Below are 25,015 nucleotides of genomic sequence, written 5' to 3' on the forward strand. Positions count from 1 at the left end.
TTGTTTGTTTGTGATAATAATGGGAAGTGTTTGGAACAGATAGAAAAACCTGCATGTTTAATTTTTACAATTTCTATATGAGAATCAAAAGTCAATATGGTATTAAATCCATCTTCTAATGTCATTAGTAATCTGTTGGCACAATGGTTTAAAATAACTTCATATAGTTTTGATAAATCCTTTGGAATAGTTACTCCAAGGTATCTTATATTATCTAATTTCCAATTTAAATTTATCTGGGATTTCAATATCTGGCTAGGTACATAATTAAAACTTAGTAATTGTGTTTTAGTAATATCTAGTTTATAACCTGAAACAGAGCCAAAAGCATTTAAAAAAGTAATACGATGGAAAAAGGATGAGTCCGGGTTTGACAGGTATATTAAGATGTCATCCGCGAAGAGAGAAATCTTGTGTTCTTGTCCAAACAGTTGTACACCTGTGATATTTGCATTCTGAATAACTCCCTGACTTAAGGCCTCAATAAAAATAGCAAAGATAATGGGCTATCTCGGGCACCCTTGTCTGGGACCCTCTCTCCAAGTTGATTATTCAGAGAGGGCTCCATTTACCTTAATCCTGGCTTTTAAACATTTATATAATGCTTGAACAATTTTTACAAATAATTGATTGAAACCAAATTTTGCTAAAACGTTATACAAGAATTCCCAATTTACATGGTCAAATGCCTTTTTGGCATAAAATAGGTAGCTTTTAAATGAAAGTACAGGAAGTTAAAATGAGAAAGTTTTGTGAATAATTGTACATTTTTTTTATTTGGCACATTTAGTTGATGTCATGTTTACAACTAGCAAAGTTGAGATATTTCCTTTGTTCAGAGCTTGTCTGGTTACCAGGGACTGATTAATGGTCATATCAGTGTTCACTGTTGCTACTTAATATCCCTAATTTCTCCAAAAATATTAGTCCTCAACAATCAACTCTCCGATTTTCACAGCGTTCATCCTTCACCCAAAATACAAAAACATACCAATCCTTCAATTTTTCAATTCATTTTCATTTATATAGCACCAAATCACAACAGAATTGCCTCAAGGCGCTTCACACAAGGAAGGTCTAACCTTACTAACCCCCAGACCGGCAGTGGTAAGGAAAAACTCCCTCTGATGAAGAAACCTCAAGCAGACCAGACTCAAAGGGGTGACCCTCTGCTTGGGCCATTTTACTGACATAAATTAGAGAACAATTCACAAAATTAACATACAGGAAATGCTGTTGGTGCACAGGACAGGAGGGTTTTCAGCACAAATACCACACCCATCTCCGGATGGAGCTCCACCTTAAACAGAGAGAAAAAACAGAATCAGACATCAGAAATGGCAAATGTCAGTTCTCCCCTGTTCTCTGTGATTGAAGTTACAAATACGCATGCACATACACAGAGACCCCTTAGCTTTAATATAGAGATAATAATAACAACAACAACAATAGCAACCAGGAATTGCAGAATTTATCATATAGTTTAACTCAGGTAGAATGTTTAAAATCAGTTTGGGGTTATTTACATTTCAAATTTATTATATTATATCTTGCAAAACATCACTGTGCTAAAAGGATTTAGCACATCAGAATTTCAGGAAAGATTTTTACTGATTCATTATTAATGGGTCAAAAGAAAAAGGATTCCTCCTCCAAATTGAGTAAACAAAATCTAATGGGTTGTCTTTGCATGATTTAATAAGAAAGTAAAAAACAACAAATTCTTTCAGCTTCTCCCTTTTTCACTCGGGGTTACCACAGCAGACCCAATATGCATCTGCATATTGATTTGGCACGTTAACACCAGAGTCCTGTCCTGACACAACTCCACATTAAACAGAGGGCAGCCGGGGGGGAGGAACTGGGAACCTTCTGCTATGGAAACAGCTGCACTAATTGCTTGGTCACCACGCTGTGAAAAAAACAACTAATAATTAAAAAAATAAATAAAATGAAAAATATAGTATGTGTATGTTCCTGTGCCCATCAACTCAACTCAAAGTCACAGTAAATAAAATGTTTTTAAAAACTTATCAACTACAACCTGTTAAAAAAAGTTTAAAGTAACCACTAAAAAGAAAATAGTATTTTTAAAAATGAAAAAGTCACATTTGACTTTCTTTACGTGTAACCACTACATATTTACCATAATAGCTTTTTCTCTGTATTTAAGTGTTTGAACAGGCTGGTTTATGACATTAACTGTGCCTCATTCTTAAAGATGACAGATGTGTCCATTAAATTAGACATGCACACGTTTCCTTACTGAAGAAGAGTGTAGAAGACACTCCTGTGATGAAGAAGTGATGAAGAATAATGAAACATCTTGAAGACTAAGAAGGAAGTTACCACGGAAAAAAACTTATTGAAAAAGACAAAGAAGGCACTCATACACAGTTCAGTCACAGTTCCGCATGATCAAAACAACACATCTGTAGTTTCACTGATAATATATTCCAGCAGACTGTGAATGTAACAGTCACAGCAAGTTGTGAATGAAAACAGACTCAGGGTTGTGTACATTTAATTGTGTTTGGAAAGAAGTGTGCCACAAACAGAGAAACAGATATATGACTGATCAATGGGTCGCTCCATTAGTGACCTCATGCTGCTGACAGACACACACGAACAATGCAAAAATACACATAGCGCAAACTGGCGTGGGAGTCATGACTTGGTGCACACAAAGATACAGTGCATCTGCAAAGTATCCATAAAGTATTTGATTTTAGATTGCAGCGCTTCACTTTGTCCACAATTTGTTATGTTACAGCCTTATTCAAAAATGGAGCAATTCATTTCTCTCCCTCAAAATTCTCCACACAACACCCCATAATGACTATATATATATATATAAGTTCTGCGCAGTTTAGCCAGTTTATCTGGTACACCGTATAATTTTGGCTAACGGTAGAGAGTTGGACTCCATCGACGAATCGCAATAACGGCCACAGAGTTTTCCAAACCAGGAAAACTCCTGTGAAGTGACTGTGTGTGTGTGAACCAGTTTGCTGCAGCAGAGAGGGGTGTTCTGAGCTGTGGTGACTGACTCTCCCTGCTGTTCATGTAAGTTTGTGAGACGCCTGTTCTGTCACTGATATCGGTAAAGCCATTGTTTATTTATTTCAGCCGACACACTGGGGGAATTGAATTCAGAGCGGGAATGCCATCTAGTGTTCAAGAGATGAAACTTTAGCCGCTGACCTTAAATTGAATTAATTCTTTCACCAAAACATTAATTCTACGCTTGCATCTTAGATGTACCTTCCGCACAATAAATGATTTCAAAATGACATTATATCTGTTTTTATTTTTATGTCATTTTTATTTATTTATTTTGTTCAATTTACCTTTGCTAAGGGACCCATTCAGAAACACATTATAATTTTTACACTTAAGTTTATATCGCGATATATACTGTTACTGTTAAGGGATAAAATTATACCGCGATATGAATTTTAGGTCATACCGTGCAACTCTTATATATAGGATGTGTGTGTGTGTGTGTGTATACAGTGAGGAAAATAAGTATTTGAACACCCTGTGATTTTGCAAGTTCTCCCACTTACAAATCATGGAGGGGTCTGAATTTTTCATCTTAGGTGCATGTCCACTGTGACAGACATAATCCAAAAAAAAAAAAAAAAAAAATCCGGAAATCACAATGTATGATTTTTTAATAATTTATTAGTATGTTACTGCTGCAAATAAGTATTTGAACACCTGTGAAAATCAATGTTAATATTTGGTACAGTAGCCTTTGTTTGCAATTACAGAGGTCAAACATTTCCTGTAGTTTTTCACCAGGTTTGCACACACTGCAGCAGGGATTTTGGCCCACTCCTCCATACAGATCTTCTCTAGATCAGCCAGGTTACTGGGCTGTCGCTGAGAAACATGGAGTTTGAGCTCCCTGCAAAGATTTTCTATTTGGTTTAGGTCTGGAGACTAGCTAGGCCTCTCCAGAACCTTGATATGCTTCTTACGGAGCCACTCCTTGGTTATCCTGGCTGTGTGCTTCGGGTCACTGTCATGTTGGAAGACCCATCCACGACCCATCTTCAATGCTCTAAGTGAGGGAAGGAGACTGTTCCCCAAAATCTCGCAATCCATGGCCCCGGTCATCCTCCCTTAATACAGTGCAGTCGTCCTGTCCCATGTGCAGAAAAACACCCCCAAAGCATGATGCTTCCAACCCCCATACTTCACAGTAGGGACGGTGTTTTTGGGATGGTACTCCGCATTCTTCTTCCTCCAAACACAGCGAGTGGAATTAAGACCAAAAAGTTCTATTTTGGCTTCATAACTTTCTCCCATGACTCCTCTGGTTCATCCAAATGGTCATGGGCAAACTTAAGACGGGCCTGAACATGTGCTGATTTAAGCAGGGGAACCTTCCGTGCCATGCATGATTTTAACCTGTGACGTCTTAGTGTATTACCCACAGTAACCTTGGAAACAGTGGTGCCAGCTCTCTTCAGGTCATTGACCAGCTCCTCCCATGCAGTTCTGGGCTGATTCCTCACCTTTCTTAGGATCACTGATACGCCACAAGGTGGGATCTTGCATGGAGCCCCAGTCTGAGGGAGATTGACAGTCATGTTTAGCTTCTTACGTTTTCTAATAATTGCTCCAACAGTTGATCTTTTTTCACCAAGCTGCTTGGCAATTGCCCCGTAGCCCTTTCCAGCCTTGTGGAAGTCTACAATTTTGTCTCTGGTGTCTTTGGACAGCTCTTTGGTCTTAGCCATGTTAGTAGTTGGAGTCTTACTTATTGTATGGGGTGGACAGGTGTCTTTATGCAGCTAAAGACCTCAAATAGGTGCTTCTAATTTGGAATAATAAGTGGAGTGGAGGTGGACATTTTAGAGGCGGACTAACTGCTGATTGGCAGGTGTTCAAATACTTAGTTGCAGCAGTTACATGCAAATAAATTATGAAAAAAAAATCATACATTATGATTTCAGGATTTTTTTTTTATTTTTTTTTGGATTATGTCTCTCACAGTGGACATGCACCTAAGATGAAAATTTCAGACCCCGCCATGATTTCTAAGTGGGAGAACTTGCAAAATCGCAGGGTGTTCAAATACTTATTTTCCTCACTGTACATTAAAATCACCCAGACATGCTCATCTGGATCTCAGCTGCAGCCAGCTACATGTCATCCATCCATCTCCACTTTTGTTTAAATTAACTCTTGTTCCTGCCCAGTTCCTGCTGTTGGTGCCCCTATCATCAATATTTCATCTCTCCACATTACAAGCATCATGAACGTGGTTCCTTTTAAATTTTGTTCAAGATTCACCTGTTTGCTTTGGCTTTTAAATCACTGACATAGTGATCTTAATATTGCGCTATGATTCAAGTTTCTGTGCTTTCATAGCTGTTTCCTTGAACATTATTTTTAATATTGTATTGAGTCTGTAATTTTACAGCACTTTGGCGAAGGCATGATGTTTTAAATGTGGTTTATTAATCCATTTGACTTGAGTTTTTGCTCATGCTGCGGCAATTCCTAATTAATGACAACATAAGCTGAACAGAACAACAACGATAACAACAAAATTAAGAAATCACATGTACATAAGTATTCACAGCCTGGGCCATGAAGCTCAAAATTAAGCTCAGGTGCATCATGTTTCCACTGATCATCCTTCAAATGTTTCTACAGCTTAACTAGAGTCCACCTGGAGTAAATTCAGCTGATTGGACATGATTTGGAAAGGCACACACCTGTCTACATATACAGTCCCACAGTTGACAGTCAGAGCTCAAACCAAGCATGAAGTCACAGGAACTGTCTGTACACCTCTGAGAGAGGACTGTCTCGAGGCACAAATCTGGTAAAGGATACAGAAACATTTCTGCTGCTTTGAAGGTCCCAATGAGCACAGTGGCCTCCATCATCCTAAGTTGGAAGCTGGTCACCTGTCGAAACTGAGCAATCGGGGAGAAGGGCCTTAGTCACGGAGGTGACCAAGAACCCAATGGTCAATGTGTTAGAGCTACAGCATTCCTCTGTGAAATGGTAAATGGACTGCATTTATATAGCACTTTTCCATCTGTATCAGACGCTCAAAGCCCTTTACAATAATGCCTCACATTCACCCCGATGTCAGGGTGCTGCCATACAAGGCGCTCACTACACACCGGGAGCAATAGGGGATTAAAGGCCTTGCCTGCCTTAGTGATTTTCCAGTCAGGCTGGATTTGAACCCATGATCTTCTGGACTCAAGCCAACACCTTAACCACTAGACCATCAACTCCAAGTGAAGAAAGGAGAACCTTCCAGAAGGACAACCATCTCTGCAGCAATCCACCAATCAGGCCTATATGGTAGAGTGGCCAGACAGAAGCCACTCCTTAGTAAAAGGCACATGGCAGCCTGCCTGGAGTTTGCCATAAGGCACCTGAAAAACTCTTAGACCATGTGAAATAAAATCCTTTGGTCTAATGAGACAAAGATTGAACTGTTTGGTGTGAATGCCAGGTTTCATGCTTGGAGGAAACCAGGCACCATCCCTACAGTGAAGCATGTCCTGTTTGGGCAGGAACTGGAAGACAGGATTCAGGAAAGATGAATGCAGCACCTGTGACCTGGGTCCGGATAAGCGGTTGAAGATGAGTGAGCGATGAGTGAATACAGCAATGTACAGAGAAATCCTCAATGAAAACCTGCTCGAGAGCGCTCTTGACCTCAGACTGGAGCGATGGTTCATCTTTCAGCACAGCAATGACCCGAAGCACACAGCCAAGATATCAAAGGAATGACTTCAGGACAACTCTGTGAATGTCCTTGAGTGACCCAGCCAGAGCCCAGACCTGAATCCAATTGAACATCTCTGGAGAGATCTGAAATGGCTGTGTACCGACACTCCCCATCCAACCTGCTGGAGCTTGAGAGGTGCTGCAAAGATTTTTTTCATGTTGTCATTATGGGATGTTGTGAATAGAATTTTGAGGGGAAAAAGGAATTTATTTTAGAATAAGGCTGTAACAACAAAATGTGGAAAAAATAAGCAGCCTGAATACTTTCTAGATGCACTGTTTAAGCATGTTATGTGTCGACGCGGGTTGAGGAGCGGACCTGCGTCTGACGGAACCCAGCGCTAAAATAACCAGAAAGCGGTTCCAATAACAAAACAATTTATTCTTTCCACCCTCTGGTGCATAACAAAGTGAATGAACAAAAAATGCGTCAGTCTGGTGGAGTGAAGACTGGCACGCTCTCCAGCGCCTAAAAGGATGGAAGCCCGGCGCTTCTGGACTCACTTTTACCGCCAAACACCCCCCAGGGGGACACGACAAACCGACTCTCTGCGAAGGATAGAAGAGGTGAGGTAAGTCAGCAGTTACAAGCAATATCCTTCAAAAGGTACACACTATCAGCAACACATTCAGGTCTGTATTTAAGCTTTATGTAAATGAGCAGCTTCTCACAACAGGTGGAGGATCAGTTGTCCGCACGCCACGGCAGTGAGAAGCGAGCTGCATAATTCTCATCACAATTCAAAAATACCAAGTTACTATCAACAATTAGTCAAACGATTAATCACCTCTGATGTGTGCTGACAGCATGTGTCCCTCACCCTTCTTCCTTCACAGGCACGATGTGTCAAACCCAAGCGCGGTCCTCAGCGTCTCACAAACGAACATCACAAGGTCGAGTTCCCGGCAATTCTGCTTGAATGCAGAACGCCATCTAATTATCTGCTTCAGCTGAAAGTCTTTAAGGTTGCATGTGAGCACCATCCACAGGTGCTGCACATAACGTTGATGAGGGTGAAGGACTCTTCAGCCAGCACCTTCTCCACAGACAAATCAGTTTCATACCACCTGGAGAGCAAAGAAAAGAAAAGAACACCAAAATGTCCAGCCACACCCCCCAACACACAACAAAGCAACTGCATTTGAATTATATCGATTCTGAACTTCAAAAATATATTTTATATTGTAACAAAAGTTAATAATGGCAATATCATGAGTATGGAATTTTCCCCCACCCCTGCAATCAGCCATAACCAAAAAATTACATGAATTGCAAAACTTCCAACTTTAAATTCTTAAAATAGAACTACCAATATTTTATATAATATAATAATACTTTATATGTAATAATTTACCCAAATCGGCAGTATGGGTAAGTCAGCCACTCAGGAAAATTGCTTGTATTTCAAAATACAGTATCAAAACACAAAAGACATGCTTCAGTGACTATCTCCTAATTGACCTACCAAAGTGATCAAACCAAATGAACACAACAGTACAAATTACAGGTAGGGTAACCTTGGCATATATTATATATTAATTATATGCCTTTGAAAAACAAAACAAAAAATAAAACTTTCATGAAATCTGAGTCCTGTTTGTGTTTTTCAGTGTTCACTACCAGTTCAACCTGCCTTCTCCCGTATTTTAGCATTAAACAGGACTGTGTTTGCTGCTTCTGACTTTTACAACATGCCTTTAATAAGGTCCCATCATGCACCACCTCACACGTGCAGACACACTGAAGAACTAAATGGTGATGTGGAAAATACTAACCTATGCATAAACAAGTGCCTTAAGAGATGTGCATTAACAGATATTACACCACTACAGCTCATGCTGTGACATGGTTGGCTTTCCTTCTTTCTATGCAGCCGGGGCACTGAAAACAACAATTATGAAAACAGCTTTAAACTAATAAATTTCCAAATTAATACCCCGTAAACTGTTATTACTGACAACTGGCATCCATAAAAAAAATAGAAAGTGCTGAAAATCACTATTGTATTCAATACATTTCATGAACAATATTTAAAAAGACTTCACTTATACAAAATGTATTAACATTATAATTTCTGACAGTTACACTCTCATTGCCTTTCAATGGAGTTAATACGTAAATAGTCCCAATCCAAATTAAACCAGAAAACCAGGAAAATTCACTGCATTAATTTTGACATTTTGATTTTTTTAACTTGCTAAAAATTCATTGTGAATTTAGACATCAACTTTCCAATTAAGTGTGTTAAGAAAATAAGCACACATCAGTTCCTTAGACTACAAAGATTTAACATGCAGTTTCTTTTCCAACATGACTGGAGCATGTTACAGCACACACATTATGTATACAGACAACAAAATGATAAATTAGTATGAATGTACCACTGTGCAGTTATTCTCTTTCCACTGCATGTCTAAACGTCCGTTTGCCTCCCTCAGTCTGGGAATTGATTTGCGACTTGACTACTGAGTTGTGCTAGCAACTTGACAGCGACTTTGTCCCACCTCTGGGATTCCATTTTCAAATGTTATGTCAAGTTGCGGTGATGGCCCATATTAATCTCAATGAACTACTCAACAGAACTCACCTGGGAACAATACAGGGAGAAACTGTGTTCCACCCTTATCTCGCAAAAATATCCATCTATCTGCAGCAGCCAATGAACATCCATTGACCCTGCTCCCATTGCTCAGGACTTCAGCAATGAAAAACCATCAGTTCTGAATCATGCATTGAGAAATACACCCATGTGCCTATCAGCATCACAGCTGATGCTCATGGTGCACCATATCAGTTTAGACAGCTCGTTATATTGTCATCGCAGGTTATACAATGAAACTTTGTTTGGTCAATCCAGTTTGCAGCATTAAAAAAAATAAAACAAATAAAATAAATATAAAATATAACAATAATGTCTTGGACAGTACATTTTTTAAATAAACTTTGCTTTATTTTATATGGACTTTATATTTCTTGACACTTTTATATTTCTCAGTTATGCATTGCAGCAGATCCACTGAATATTACATTTGACTAGCGCGTTGCCCGTGGGGATCCATGGCTCTAGACTGGGTAGTGTTTATAAATAGGTAGCTGACATTTTCAAGGGTGGTAATAAATTATGCGTAGTGTCATCATGATTTTAACTGGAAGTGACAGGAAATTAAAATGAGAAAGTGTGTGTACAGTAAAACTTGCATATTTAGCAGAATTTGTCCGTTATAATGAAAGTCCGCTACATGTATAAAATGGACAAAAATCCGTTACATTATGTTACGGATTAGTTACAGTCAGGAGGGCACCAAACGTCTATGGCGAATCCCCAGCACCAATTAGGCTTACGATTTCCTTGATCAAATGCCTGACTTGATCGGGACCTGCCTCATTTAATGACCGGGTCAAAACTTTTGTCTGAAAAAAATATAGTTCTGCGTTAAATAGCACAGGGCATTATGGGCATTAAAAAGGATACCATTTTGTCGAGTCACTCTTTTTTCTGAGTCCGCTGTGGAGTGGTACCTTAAAATCATAAAGCCTGATGTATGCTTCTACAACTCCGTAACTCTGTGGCCACGCAATAACGTCAATGTGCGAGTGACCCTTTCAAAGTTCTCTGTTGCGTTGATGGGTGTCTTATTGCACATAGGAACAGTAGCTTTTTCTGGATTAATTTGTCCCTCAACAAGCCCCACTTCTTTATACAATCATCAACCTCTAAGACAAAGGTTACAGTACGTTCAATTTCCCTCCATGAATTGTGGGTAACATTATAAATACACCCACATCTACATATCTTTAACACCAAAGAGATTTAAATATATCTATGCATATACACATGCATACATACCTACATAATAAACATATTTACATATACACTACTCATAAATTTTTTTTCCCTTTCCATTTTCATGTTTCCTTTTTGTGAATATTACAAATAAAATAAATAAAGGTAATGAATAGTAAATTAAATAAAATATTTCCTAATGTTTATACCCTGTCTCTATACACATACTACAACCCCAATTCCATTGAAGTTGGGAACATTGTGTGAAATGTAAATAAAAACAGAATACAATGATTTGCAAAATCCTCTTCAGCCTATATTCAATTGAATACCCCACACAGACAGAATTTAATGTCCAAACTGATACACGTTACTGTTTTTGTGCAAATATTTGCTCATTTTGAAATGGATGCCTGCAACACATTTAAAAAAAAAAGCTGGACGTGGTATGTTTACCACTATGTTACAATCACCTTTCCTTCTACAAACACTCAATAAGCATTGGGAACCTGAAGGACAACTACTTGTTGAAGCTTGTAGTGGAATTCTTTCCCATTTCTTGCTTGATGTACAACTTTAGTTGTTCAACAGTCCAGGGTCTTCGTTGTCGTATTTTTCATTTCATAATGCACCACACATTTCATGGGCGACAGGTCTGGACTGCAGGCAGACCAGTCTAGTACCTGCCACACTTTACTACAAAGCCACGCTGTTGTAACGTGAAAAATGTGGCCTTGGCATTGTCTTGCTGAAATAAGCAGGGACGTTCCTGAAAAAGACGTTGCTTGGATGGCAGCATGTGTTGCTCTAAAACCTGGATGTACCTTTCAGCATTGATGGTGCCATCACAGATATGTAAGTTGCCCATGCCATGGGCACTAACACACCCCTATACCATCACAGATGCTGGCTTTTGAACTTTGCGCTGGTAACAATCTGGATGGTCTTTTGCCCGGAGGACACGACATCCATGATTTCCAAAAACAATTTGAAATGTGGACTCATCAGACCACAGCACACTTTTCCACTTTGCGTCTGTCCATTTCAAATGAGTTCGGGCCCAGAGAAGGCGGCAGTGTTTCTGGATGTTGTTGATGTATGGCTTTCGCTTTACATGGTAGAGATTTAACTTGCACTTGTAGATGTAGCGACAAACTGTGTTAACTGACAATGCTTTTCTGAAGTGTTCCTGAGCCGACGCGGTAACCTCCTTTACACAATGATGTCGGTTTTTAATGCAGTTTTGCCTGAGGGATCGAAGGTCACGGGCATTCAATGTTGGTTTTCGGTCTTGCTGCTTACGTGTAGAAAGTTCTCTAGATTCTCTGAATTTTCTGATTATATTATGGACTGTAGATGATGGAATCCCTAAATTCCCTGCAACTGAGAGTTGAGAAACATTGTTCTTAAACTGTTGGACTATTTTTTCACGCAGTTGTTCACAAAGTGGTGATCCTTGCCCCATCTTTACTTGTGAATGGCTGAGCCTTTTGGGGATGCTCCTTTTATATCCAATAATGACACAATTAGTGTCCTTAGTTCCCAAACACTTTTTATCTGTAGCTCTCTCCACATTGGCACCATCTATCATGATTCCTAAATCACCATTCCCCTTATGATTTCCAAACAGTATAAACTTTGTCTTATACAATAAATAAATAAATAAATAAAATAAACCGCAGGGCTCTTAATTAAGGAAATACGGTCCCACTTTCCTCAATTCAGCGAGTGTCAGTGCTGAACTTCATTTCATACCTCTGTTACTGGATTAAAAAGAGTAAGATAAATAAAATAAATGTAAAATGTTACTGTGCACATCCAGACTGCTCCGTCCGGTACATGTGAGGAGTGTTTAATGGAAATGCATTATGATGGGATGGGACATTTTGTCCGATGTGAGTGAAAATCCGTTATACAAATTCTAGTATATACGGTGTTTATTACATTGAAAATCATACAAACACAGTGAGACTTGTATGAGTATCCGGTTTATATGATGACAGTTTAGGTGGGTTTTACTGTAATTGTATTTATTATTTGGCACATTTAGTTGATGTCATATTTTACAATTGGCAAGGTCGAAATATTTCCTTTGTACAGAGCTTGTCTGGTTACCAGGGACTGATTAATGGTGATATCACCTTCCATTATTCACTGTTGTTACCTAATATCCCTAATTAGTCCAAAAAAAATTTCTCCTATCAACTTTCCGTTTTTGCAGCATTCATCTGTGACCCAAAATACATAAACATACCATACGGCAAATGTCAGCTCTCCCTAGTTTCTCCAAATGTCAGCTCTCCCCAGTTTCTCCTTGATCAAAGTTACACACACGCACAAACGTACACAGAGGTGACTGATGAAAGTTTTGTTGCCTGCAGACTTTGAAAGGAACATCCCACAGCAGATCGCCCTCTGTGCCCTTGACCTAATGCCGCTCCAGTCTCACTGCCAGAATGCCTCAGTGGAATCCAGGGCGAACTATGGCAACTGACCCATTGGCATGGCGTGTCCGTGGCACAGGGGAGGCTCCACTTAACAGGGCCGACACTTTAAACATGAACGGCTGGGCTGTTAAACGGTGCGTAGTGAAGCATATTCTTCCATACACACATGCGCGCACAGACACAAAAGGGCTTAACAAAACACACATAAAACACACACCGTCTGCTCTGCTGAAATGTGGAAATACACAAACACACAGCCAGTTATAACAATACTGAGTCCAGGCTGCTCTGGGTGTCAATGACAACATGACCAGCGCAGGCCTCCAGGTTTGTTCAGCCTCAGTTTATGAGTAAAATAAAAACAAACAAACAAAAAAATTCTAACTTTAAACAGCAAACACAATATTTACCCTCAAAGTCTTAGATGAGTGCAAAACCTCTTGTGTGTGCAGATTAGCCGACAAGTCACTGAGTGAGAGAGTGGGCGTGCAAGCAAATCAGTTCTCTGGCAGCACGTTTGGCGTGTCCCTCTGCTGCCAATTACTCTATCACGCAACACTCTGCGAGCTGGATTTGAACATTTAATCAATGTGTAGTAATTGTCATCATGGTTCAGTGAAATCTGAACCAGCAAAAACAAGTGTAGGACAGCTTCAGTTATTCCAGCGAGATCCTTCAGTTCCAGATTCATTTGCTAAATGTGTGTCTCACACACACATGCACATAAAGAAGTGTGGAGCACAGGAAATTGCACAGAGCCATGATGTAGAGAGACATATGAGTCGTGTATTGTCTTTGTGTGCGGTCTCACCTTAGCCAGACACTGGGGGTGTGTCTCATGAAGAGCCAGGCTCATCAGGTTAGTCAGGATGGTCTCATCAAGCCATGCAGGTCTCATCTTTATCTCATCTTCTTCCTGCTGCTCCAGCCTCCTCAGAAGTTTCTCCAGTGTGAGTTCCCTCACTTCATACTGGGGACACAGCAGTAGGCACTTCAGCAGCTGTGTCGTGAACTGAGGGCCACACCAGAGCTCAGGGATCTCCACACTGGCACTGAAAGCCACCTGAGCCAGGCTGAGCAGGTACTGGGTGCTCCCGGGTCCAACAACAGTGACAGATCTGTTGGGGGTGACCAGATCCGAGTCCATCAGGACTGCCAAGCCCTCACGACGAAGCTCAGCAACATCCACATCTGAGGAAAACAATGTTTTTCTTAGATGACAACTGTGAGTAGTCAGTTCTTATACACTACTGTGAAAAGGCTTTTACACATTTTAATTCATTTATGACCAAAAAAAGAATTCGGGCTTATTTGTATTAAAATTACTAAAATTCTGCCTTTGAAACTCACAGTGAACAAAAAATAAACATGACAATATATGAACAATTCTAAATCCATGAATATGTCTTGAACTTCATTTATATCAATCATTCAGAAATACACATAGTGTTGTACTGTGTGGTAAATCTGTGACAAGGAGGCTGTTCTCAAAAACCGAGTGACTCTGCAAGAAGGAGAGTAGTGAGGGAAGTCACCAAGACACTGACATTCTGAGAGAATTATAAGCTTGTGGAGCTGTAGCTTTTCAATCAAGGAAACTGATCAAATTTAGGCTCAGGTCCACCAAGTGTACCCTTTGGGAAATTGTAGATGATATTTCACATCTTTTAAAGAAAATCACTCCCTGTGCCAGTCCAATGAGAAGTTGTGTAAATGGTGGAACAACAGATAAAAGTTGTACTGTGCTAACTTCTTCCAGCTACAAAAGCCTATACGTAACTCCTTCAGGAATGTATGTCTTGGTGGCTTTCCTCACTCGTCTCCTTCTATCTCAGTATATGAGAACTGCCTAATCTATTCCAGACAGATTTACAACACAGTACTGGCACAGCATTGTTTGAGGAGGATTACAGTATCTTAATGATTTATGTAAATGAAGTCCAAGACATATTCAGTCACTTCATTCTTCACTTGAGAGGAGTCAGACCATAATGTTCAGTTCAGTAAAGGTACCAAACCTTTCCTTCTTGATTAGTTATTGGTGTTCTGTGCAGATCAGACGATCCACTGTACAAGTGCAGGTCTGAGACTCAAACAACCAACAGACTGTCGTGTGTGTGTTCACCACAAGTGCAGAAGGTTTAATTCAGCTTTCTTACAGCCCCAAGTAGCTTTAACACAAAGTCTCACGGCTTCAGTTGCTGAAGATGATCTTTCAAGAGACAAAACACTTGTATTTCTACAGCATGTTCCGTTACTGAATGAGTCAACTCAATGTGTTTCACATTCAAAAAAACAAGAGGAATTTTCTGACATTAATTCTAAAGTGTACGATGACTGTTTGTCTTTGGTACTAGCTGTCTTCTAAGGATCCTTGGGTACCACTGGAATGACTTTGTATCACACGAGGGGTTACTAAGAGAGAACATGATGAGGAGTCACATGCATTGTGAGAGAGCATCAGCTATTAGCCATGTGACCCGTTTCTCTGTGTATGATCCAGCACGTAGGTGCCTGAGTGTTGGCGACCTGAGTATTTGGATAAGGCCAAGGCGACGCCCACATTTCACTTGGCTGGGTGGTTGCCGTCCAGGGCCCAAAGCAGTTCTGTGGTTTTGTGGATACGGTAAAGCACAGCCCCAGTGCATGCTCCTAGAGTTGACTGACCAATGTGTGTAATGTATAAATGTCAGGACTCAGACTCTGACTGCTGTGTTCTGGATGTGTTGGTGACTTAATTGTTTTGGTACACATTATCTGAACCGCTACTGAAAAGCATGGATCAGTTTATCAAAGTCAGGCTTAGGTGGAAAAATCCTTGTGACAGAAACCTGTCCTGGATGTGCTGCTTCAGCCTCTCAAAGTTCAGATAAGAAGTTACAAGGATGCCAGTTGCATCACTATATTTAAAGGCGGCGACCAGAGGATTCACGTTTATTGCACTTAAAATGGTGAAATAAATGGACTGCATTTATATACCGTTTTTCCATCTGCATCAGACGCTCAAAGCACTTTACAATAATGCCTCACATTCACCCCGATGTGAGGGTGCTGCCATACAAGGTGCTCACTACACACCGGGAGCAGTAGGGGATTAAAGACCTTGGCTAAGGGCCCTTAGTGATTTTCTAGTCAGGCTGGGATTTAAACCGTGGATCTTCTGGTCTCAAGCCCAATGCCTTAACCACTAGACCATCACCTCCCCTAAAACCATAAAACTGCCAGCTATTATAGTAAACATCTAACAAAAAAATTCTGATGTGATATTTTGCTGTGCAAATGTGCTGGAGCCCCTCTGTGTGTGTGTGTGTGTGTGAGACTGCACTCCAGCGTAGGAATTTCACGGCTGCCATTGCCCCTCTTTAACACAGACATCTGCGCTTTAAACTGTGCTGCTAAGGGGTGGTTTATCCAGCGTGACTGTAGCGCAAAGCACTCTGGAATCTTTGAAGCGCTCATTAAAGCTTTTAATCAAGCGACTCTTGCAGGCTGACTTCAAAAGAAGAAGCCATCTAACACTAACACTAAGCTACAATACCTAGTTATTGATTGATAACATAAGATATAGTTGTGGTCAAAGTTTACATAAATATAAAGTCATCATGGGCATGAATGCCATGGTAATGTCGGGCTTTTAATGATGTCTTTGAACTGTTATTTTGCCTGTGTGGAATGATTGTTGGGCATATATCATGACTGACTTTATAAACAAGAATTGAGGGCACAAGTTTGAATTCATTTAGGATCTTCTCAAATTCACACACGGTCATAATTATAAATACAGGCTCAAATATACACATACCTTCACTTAAATCCTTTAACAAGTGGTGCTGATGGTTCTAAAATGTATTTTTATGTAAAAAGGCCCAGGTCTATTAACTGCTCGTAAATGATCATGAAAGGTGGTTTCTCTTTGCCAGCATTACCGGGATGCATTTGACAGCACTCACTGGAGTGAGCAGTACTCAGAACAATGGGAAAGTCCAAGAAACCAAGTAAAGATCTAAAAATAATTGGACATTTACACAAGTTGTGAAGGTCTCTTGGAGCCATTTCTAAACAACTACAGATTCCAAGATAATCAGTTTAAACAACTGTATGGAAGTACACGTTAGTCAGATGTGTCACAAAATTTGTTACTATGTTGAAGAACACACAAATCACCAAGGCTCAGGCCTGCCATGAACTGGAAAGTGCTGGAATACCAGCATCACTGTCCACAGTGAAGCAAGTGTTACTTCAGCATGGACTGAGAGGGTGCCGACCAAGAAAGAAAACCCTGCTCCAAAACTGACACCTTCAAGCTATACTGAAATGCACAGTTGCCCATGTGAGCAAGCCAAATGCCTTCTAGTGAAATGTTTTAAGGTCAGATGAGGCAATTATTAACCTATTTGACCACATGAATGTATATATTTGAGCCTGTAATTTTGTCCCTGTTTGGATTCAAGAAGAGCCAAAATAATTTCAAATTTGTGCATCCAATTCTTTTTTTTTTCCAGAGTCATTAATGATGCATGCTGTGCAATCATTCCATCCTGGTAAAAGAACAGTTCAAAGAAATCATTAAAAGCCCAAAATTTCCATGACATTCATGCCCATAATGCATGTCTGTAACCAACTGTAATAAGGTAATGTCAGGTAATCCACTGTGTTATCAAACATCTGTGCTTTAAACTGTGCTCCTAACCGGACAACACCTGTTGATGCTGCTGGACAACTTCGTCAAACAGTGACTTTTAAAATGTTTCCATGATTAAACTATGTTAACCTAACAGAGTAAAGGCCCGCTGACACTTGCACGACTTTGATGCATGCACTTGTACGCTCATCGCCGTGATGATCCCACCCACTGTGTTCCCAGCTGGAAGCTGTGCTTTGTTCCACCGGCTGCCACGTGCTGTGCGCTGGAGGCTGCGTATATAAAATAATTATTTTGTGGCAGATTAATCATTTTCTTTTTGAGTTAGCTGTTGAAAACAGCTCTAATTGCTTCCTGAATCACAGAGGACTGCTCAAGCAGCAGCTGTTCGAGCGCGTGTGCTGAACGAGACGGAGAGAGCATTTGGAGCCATCTAAAAAGGTAATTATTTATCATGTTTATATTGTCATGGCTTGATAAAACAGTTGCATGTTCGTTCCTTCTTGTGTGCAGTTGTAAAAGTACGTTTATGATAGATTTAACATCTCATTATAATCTGCACTCTGATATGGTGTGGTGATGCAGTCACTCGCTCTGTTCACTTCTTTACTTTTTAATACAACAAACAACTGTTTAATACAACAAAAAACACACTCAAAATGCACCAGAAGCAAATTAAAGTACCCTCTTTTTCCTCATTTTTTTGGTTTGGCCTCCAGACCCCCCCAAATTTGCCTTCCACCACCTACTCATTTCAAAATTGCCACCTACTGTATAACCTAATTTGCAACAAATTTGTAACACCTTGAGAGCTCAAAATATAGTGCAGTGCTAAAATGTCTTCTTTATAATTTACAGTTGTTTAATTGGCATCCCAGTGCAAACTATATATATGTGTGTGTGTGTGTGTGTGTCTGCAATTAATTATACATTTATATTACATTAATTATTAAGATCCTATTGTCTTATTTAATTTGTACATGTTCAATCAAGCCCTCTATTGTGTCATATGATAATTTCACAAGGGCCACAATGGAAATAAGCATTTATGCTTTATTGTGTTATCCGTGTATTACTGATATATCACCTCGTATGTTTATATTGATGGTTGCAGAATAAACTCAATCAATAAAACAATATTTTATTGACATTTTAATGGTGTCTGCAGGAGGACGTGCCTGTGCGTGCATACATGAGCTTTTGAAAAGAGCAGAAGTTACCTTTGGCCACGTGTGATAAGCGTGCACACTGATGTCTGCGAGATGTCTTGTAAATCACAGCAAAGGTGTTAGCAGGTTACAACAACAGCGTATTCAATTTTAGAAGTGTTTATTTCTCACTAGCTTTTACAAAATATATGAGAAACATGTTAGATTTACTCAGAAGCACAGCAGTTTAGGAGCAGATTCTGCCATGTTGAATTAGCCAGAAAGAGACCAGCCAGTGATGTCATGGTGCCTCTGATTGGCTGTCACCCCCCCAAAAAAACAGATTTGCATGATTCATAGTATAAAATAGGAAAAAGAATGTGATTTTTTTGACCTCTTAAAATAGGTCAAGGGTTAGCCATCTTTGACCTTGTGAAGGTCTGTGTCCCAAGAATCCTCCCTTTGAATTTGAAGACTAAAGGCAGTAATAGCACTGGACTTATGCTAAGCACAGACGGACGGACAGCATGGACGGACATTCGGATGAAAAGCCTCGATACCGATGGTCATATTTTGATGGCTTCGGGTAAAAATAACGTGAGAAAATAAATGTTGGCTGTTGGAAATTAATGTGTTTATGTGCCTAGCCCTACATTAATGCTTTAAACCTCCTCTGCTCTATAAAAAATGAAAGAAAGCCTGAGAATATTAACAGACAGGAATCAACAATGTTACAAACACGGTGATTGTCCATAATTAACACAGAGGGGTGTTCAGTTTGTTAGTTGGGGGTTAATATTCCAAGCACCAGCACTGCAAAAAACACATTTCAGTCCCAAATGTTTTTGTTTTTTGGCTTCACTTAAGTTATGTTATTTTTACAACTTTTGTGATTTGTTCTGTTGACAAACTGAAACTTGACAAGACATCCAGCAGCTGTACAATGAATTTCTGTGTAACAGTTTTCCATGAAATTATATTATAATTAAATTTTTGCCTCATTTTGATTTTACTTTACCAGAGTATACCTCTTTAAATAATCAGGATCTGATATAAATTCTTCCGACATCTTCAGACATCTCTGCATGTTAACCAAACAAACATCATCCCCTTTGTGCAGTCAACCCATGGGGACAACACACAGGACTGATGAAGAAGCCAGTGTACTCTTTTACTTTCTATTTTGGCTTTTATAGGAAAGGCTGCGTCAGTGTCTGTTTGGAAATGCCCGCGGCTGTGCCAAATGCGCCACCTGTGAATATCCACTCTTGGGAAGTGATAGACACAAACACACACTAGCACACACACAACCTACATGCACCTCCTCTGAAACATAAGTATAATCCAGAGGCAGGGTAACTCAGTGCTATTCTAAAGCTGTGCTCCTCCCTAAAGTATTGCTCCAGGACTGCACACAGGCCCTGCTTTGACAGCCAACTCAATTATTTTAATGTACACCCACACACACAAAGTTTATGAAACCCCATGCAACTCAATCTGTCCCTGCTGCGGCACTCAAAACGTGGCCTTACAAAAGTGCGGGAAACGCTACATTCCTCCAGAGATGGGCTGGGATACCGTGGAGACAGGCCAGGTTACTATGGAACCTGATCCTCAAAGTGGGTCTGGGGCTAAATAAGCATAGCTTAATAGTTATAATGGCACTAAGGGCACAGTAATGACACCAACGATGAAGAGAGGAGTAAGATGGCTCAACGAGAAAGGGAGCGTGTCAAAGACAAATCCCCTGTCGTAAACATCAGATCCTTCATTACATTTATGGAAAACAACAGACACCGTAGAGACGAACAATGTAGACATAAAACTATGTCACAAAATTTTGTGATACTTTTGTGAAAATTATATAAATGTCAATATGAAAATAGCTCCATTTGTTACTAGCACTTTGGCTAGAAGTTACACCAGCGTACAGTCCTGAGAGGCTTACAAACACAAAATCTAAAAACAAAAACTTAATCATAATTAAATAAGAATTTATATTCTTATTCTAAATTTATAAATTTACATTCCCACATAAAATTACAAGGAAAAGTGAGTGCCAATACTCTCAAAATGCAACAGCCTCTGTCAGTTAGTTTCAGTGTTTACTTTGTCTATTGTAATACAACTGGTGAAAGTGGGGACAATTTTCTTCTGAGTTACAGGAGTTTGCTACAGCTAACTGTATTATTAGCTGTATGAATGTATATTTGCATTTAGCATTGAGGTTTACCCAGTTCTTACTGGCCTATCCAATAACAATCAGCTCATTAGCTTCTGCCTACTGCAGGGGAGTTTGCATTCTAAAAAAAACAACTCACTGATTAAACTTTGTAAAGGCTCATTCAAATGTGATGCTACTGTTCTGATTCATATCGGATTTTCACAAAAATGTACACATAGCCACTTTTAAAGTGATGGTATTTATTCAAAGTGTTTACGGAGGGTTCGATAGGCATTCCTATGCAGGCTATTTGAATGGAAACCCCCCCATGTCTGATCATAAACAGCTTTTCTCTGCCCACAGCTGTCTTTACTTAAACTTGTCTTTCTGTCTCTATTGTGCAACCCTACAGGCAGATTGTGCCCAGAATCCTTTCTGCTGTGAATACAACTCAATACTTCAGGAATCTTTGAAACATGGACTGACTGAGTTAATTACAAAGCCTCCAGATTGGCCAAGTTTGTGTTATTAATAAGAAAAGCTGGCATGGGTGCTGCTCTCGGTGTGCCAGTGTGTTCAACAAAAGGCTATTTGGGCCAAAGGTCAATGCGTGCAAACAACTGACATTTAAAATTCTTTGTACTATAACAAATATACAAAATATGATAGAAAAACAACTATCAGACTGTGTGCGTGCACACAATCAGATTAATGAGTAAGTAGGAAATTCCGGTGGCTTAGTGGTTAGCGCTGCGGCCTCACAGCGAGAAGGTTTGCTTCCAAAATGGTCCTTTCAGTGTGGCATTTGCATCTTCTCCCCGTGTTTCTGTGGGTTCCCTCTGGGTGCTCCAGCTTCCTCCCACTTGCAAGTTGCAGACATGCACGTTAGTTGGATTGGTGAGCCTAAATTGACCATAGGTGTGAATGAGAGTGTGAAGGAGTTTGTCTGTCTATATGTGTCGGCCCTCTGTCCACAGTGTATCCTGCCTCTCGCCCAGTGACTGCTGGGATAGGCTCCAGCCCCCTCGTGACCCTAAACTGGAATAAGTGGAATCAAAAACTGGATGGATGGATGTTGCAAGAAATCATTTTCCCTATTAGCAGTTTGACTTTGTTTCATAGATGAGAAACATGCCAAACTTTTTTAAGGGCCACATAAAACAACAACAATGTGGAAACTGTGTTGATATATTTCTGATCAGTGTTTTTTTTTTCTCTTGTCACTTCTCACACTGCTGCTTATCAGCAAAATATCAGTTTCGGTCACAGGTTCACCACTCGAACTTTCAAGCTATGACTGAATGACGCACACCAAAGCTTATGCAAACACATACAAATGATAAACATAGAAAAAAACAAAGTCAAATTATTACACAGTAAGCAACGCTTTACCATGAATTGACAACATCAGTGGGTTATATGTTCTAACCTGTGTAAAAGTTTGAATGTGAGGAGGAGGAAAAAAAGTCAAGATTTCAAATGTTTAAGCAAATTTTAACCACGTGTTTTAAATAAACATGAGTCAACCTTACAGATGATGAGAATTTAATCAAGTCTGAATGGAGGGAGGGAGGGAGGTCAGCACGCTGGGGAAGACTTCAGAATCCAAAGTGAAGTGGACCGGAATCCTTCTGTCCCACCTAAGCATGACTGCACGCAATTTAAGAAGGTTCCCCGGGTAAGCACGTGTGGAGTTGCCACATATACTGCACACCGTAACAGTGTTTAAGAATGTAGAGTATGTGTGCTGGACACAAAAAGTGCTTTAACAGACGGACGTGAAGCTGCAAAAACCTTTTCAGCTCATCACTGCTTCTCCAACTGTGACTGCAGCTCACTCAGAACTGACTGTTTCAGGCTTTGCAACAATCACGTGTGCCGACATGTAAGCGCCCAGCTGGATTTCACATCAACTTCCACTATCGCTCACCACGCAGAAAAACAAACCCAGACAGCGTGCGTGTGTGTGTGTCTGACAGTGTGACGCAGTCGACGTTCTCATGTTGATGGAGCTCCACAATTAGGGCTCCTCCCTCCACTTACTCTAAAAGTGCATTTCACTGTGGCTCATTGTCCTTAAAGGCACGAAGTGATGTAAATAATATGAAGCTAGAAGATGGCAAATTTTTTAAATTAAGTTACAGCAGCTGGTAAATTCTTACTGTTATGACCACAAAAAAGTCAACAAAGATTTTCTAAATTCTGTTCTTTGATCTCAAAGGAAAAACAGACATAAACAACATGCTTTAAATTAAATAAAAATATAGAACACAGAACAAAAGCATGCATAAAAGTACTCACGTCCTTTAATATAACACAACTACATTGTCATATTTACGCCAATTCCAATGAAGTTTGGACGTTGTGTAAAATGTAAATAAACACTGAATACAATGATTTGCAAATCCTCTGCAACCAATATTCAATTGAATACACCACAAAGACAAGATATTTAATTTTCAAACTGATAAACTTTATTGTTTTTGTGCAAATATTTGCTCATTTTGAAATGGATGCCTGCAACATGTTTCAAAAAAGTTGGGACGGGGCAAAAAAGACTGGAAAAGTTGATAAATGCTTAAATAACACCTAATTGGAAACAGGTGAGTGTCATGATTGGATATAAAAGGAGCATCCCGCAAAAGGCTCAGCCATTCACAAGCAAAGATGGCGCTAGGATCACCACTTTGTGAACAGCTGTGTAGTCCAACAGTTTAAGAACAATGTTTCTCAACATTCAGTTGCAAGGAATTTAGGGATTCCATCATCTACAGTCCATAATATAATCAGAAGATTCAGAGAATCTGGAGAACTTTGTACATGTAAGCGGCAAGGCCAAAAACCAACATTGAATGCCCGTGACCTTCGATCCCACTGCATTAAAAACCGACATCATTGTGTAAAGGATCTTACCGTGTGGGCTCAGGAACACTTAAGAAAAACAATGTCAGTTAACACAGTTCGTCACTACACCTACAAGTGCAAGTTAAAACTCTACCATGCAAAGTGAAAGCCATACATCAACAACATCCAGAAACGCTGCTGCCTTCTCTGGGCCCGAGCTCATTTGAAATGGAGAGACGCAAAGTGGAAAAGTGTGCTGTGGTCTGATGAGTCCACATTTCAAATTGTTTTTGGAAATCATGGACATCATGTCCTCCGGACAAAAGAGAAAAAGGACCATCCAGATTGTTACCAGCGCAAAGTTCAAAAGCCAGCATCTATGATGGTATGGGGGTGTGTTTGTGCCCATGGCATGGGCAACTTACACACCTGTGATATCAATGCTGAAAGGTACATCCAGGTTTTGGAGCAACACATGCTGCCATCCAAGCAACGTCTTTTTCAGGGACGTCCCTGCTTATTTTAGCAAGACAATGCCAACCCACATTCTGCACGTGTACTAGACTGGCCTGCCTGCAGTCCAGACCTGTCGCCCATTGAAAATGTGTGGTGCATTATGAAGCGCAAAATACAACAACGGAGACCCCGGACTGTTGAACAACTGAAGTCGTACATCAAGCAAAAATGGGAAAGAATTCCACCTACAAAGCTTCAACAATTAGTGTCCTCAGTTCTCAAATGCTTATTGAGTGTTGTTAGAAGGAAAGGTGATGTAACACAGTGGTAAACATTTCACTTTTCACTTTCACTTTTCACTTTATTTGTGTCCCCCATGGGGCAACCAGTTCTGCAGCCTGAGAATACATCAAAAGCACATGACACACAAAACACACACCAGTACCATTACCATAGTGCAGCATCACAAACAATTACAGTCCAAACATTAAAATACAGTCCATTAAAATGATTCCAGTTTTACCTCCTTCCTTGGCCTGCATTCAGAACAGCAATGGCTGCAGGAACAAAAGAGAACTTAAATCTGTTACCCTTCACAGAGGGAAACCTGAGCCGTGAGCCAGAAGGTAAATATTGAAAATCACTAAAAAGAGGATGAGCAGAGTTCGACAATATACTCAATGCTTTCCTCTTTACTTGTCTGTGGTATAGGTCAGACAACGTACTCTGTGGTACTCCCAGTACCTTTCCACAGGCCT

General features: G+C 40.0%; 1 protein-coding gene across 1 annotated transcript in view; it reads right to left on the reverse strand.

Moving 5' to 3' along the window:
- thada (THADA armadillo repeat containing) overlaps positions 1–25,015 on the reverse strand; it is a 281,569-nt gene that overhangs the window by 35,926 nt on the left and 220,628 nt on the right. The window contains 1 exon segment of the mRNA XM_034184530.1: positions 13,815–14,194. Within this exon segment, the coding sequence (XP_034040421.1) occupies positions 13,815–14,194 (380 nt within the window).

This window comes from Thalassophryne amazonica, chromosome 13 (genome assembly GCF_902500255.1).
Source record: "Thalassophryne amazonica chromosome 13, fThaAma1.1, whole genome shotgun sequence".
Taxonomy (NCBI): Eukaryota; Metazoa; Chordata; class Actinopteri; order Batrachoidiformes; family Batrachoididae; genus Thalassophryne; species Thalassophryne amazonica.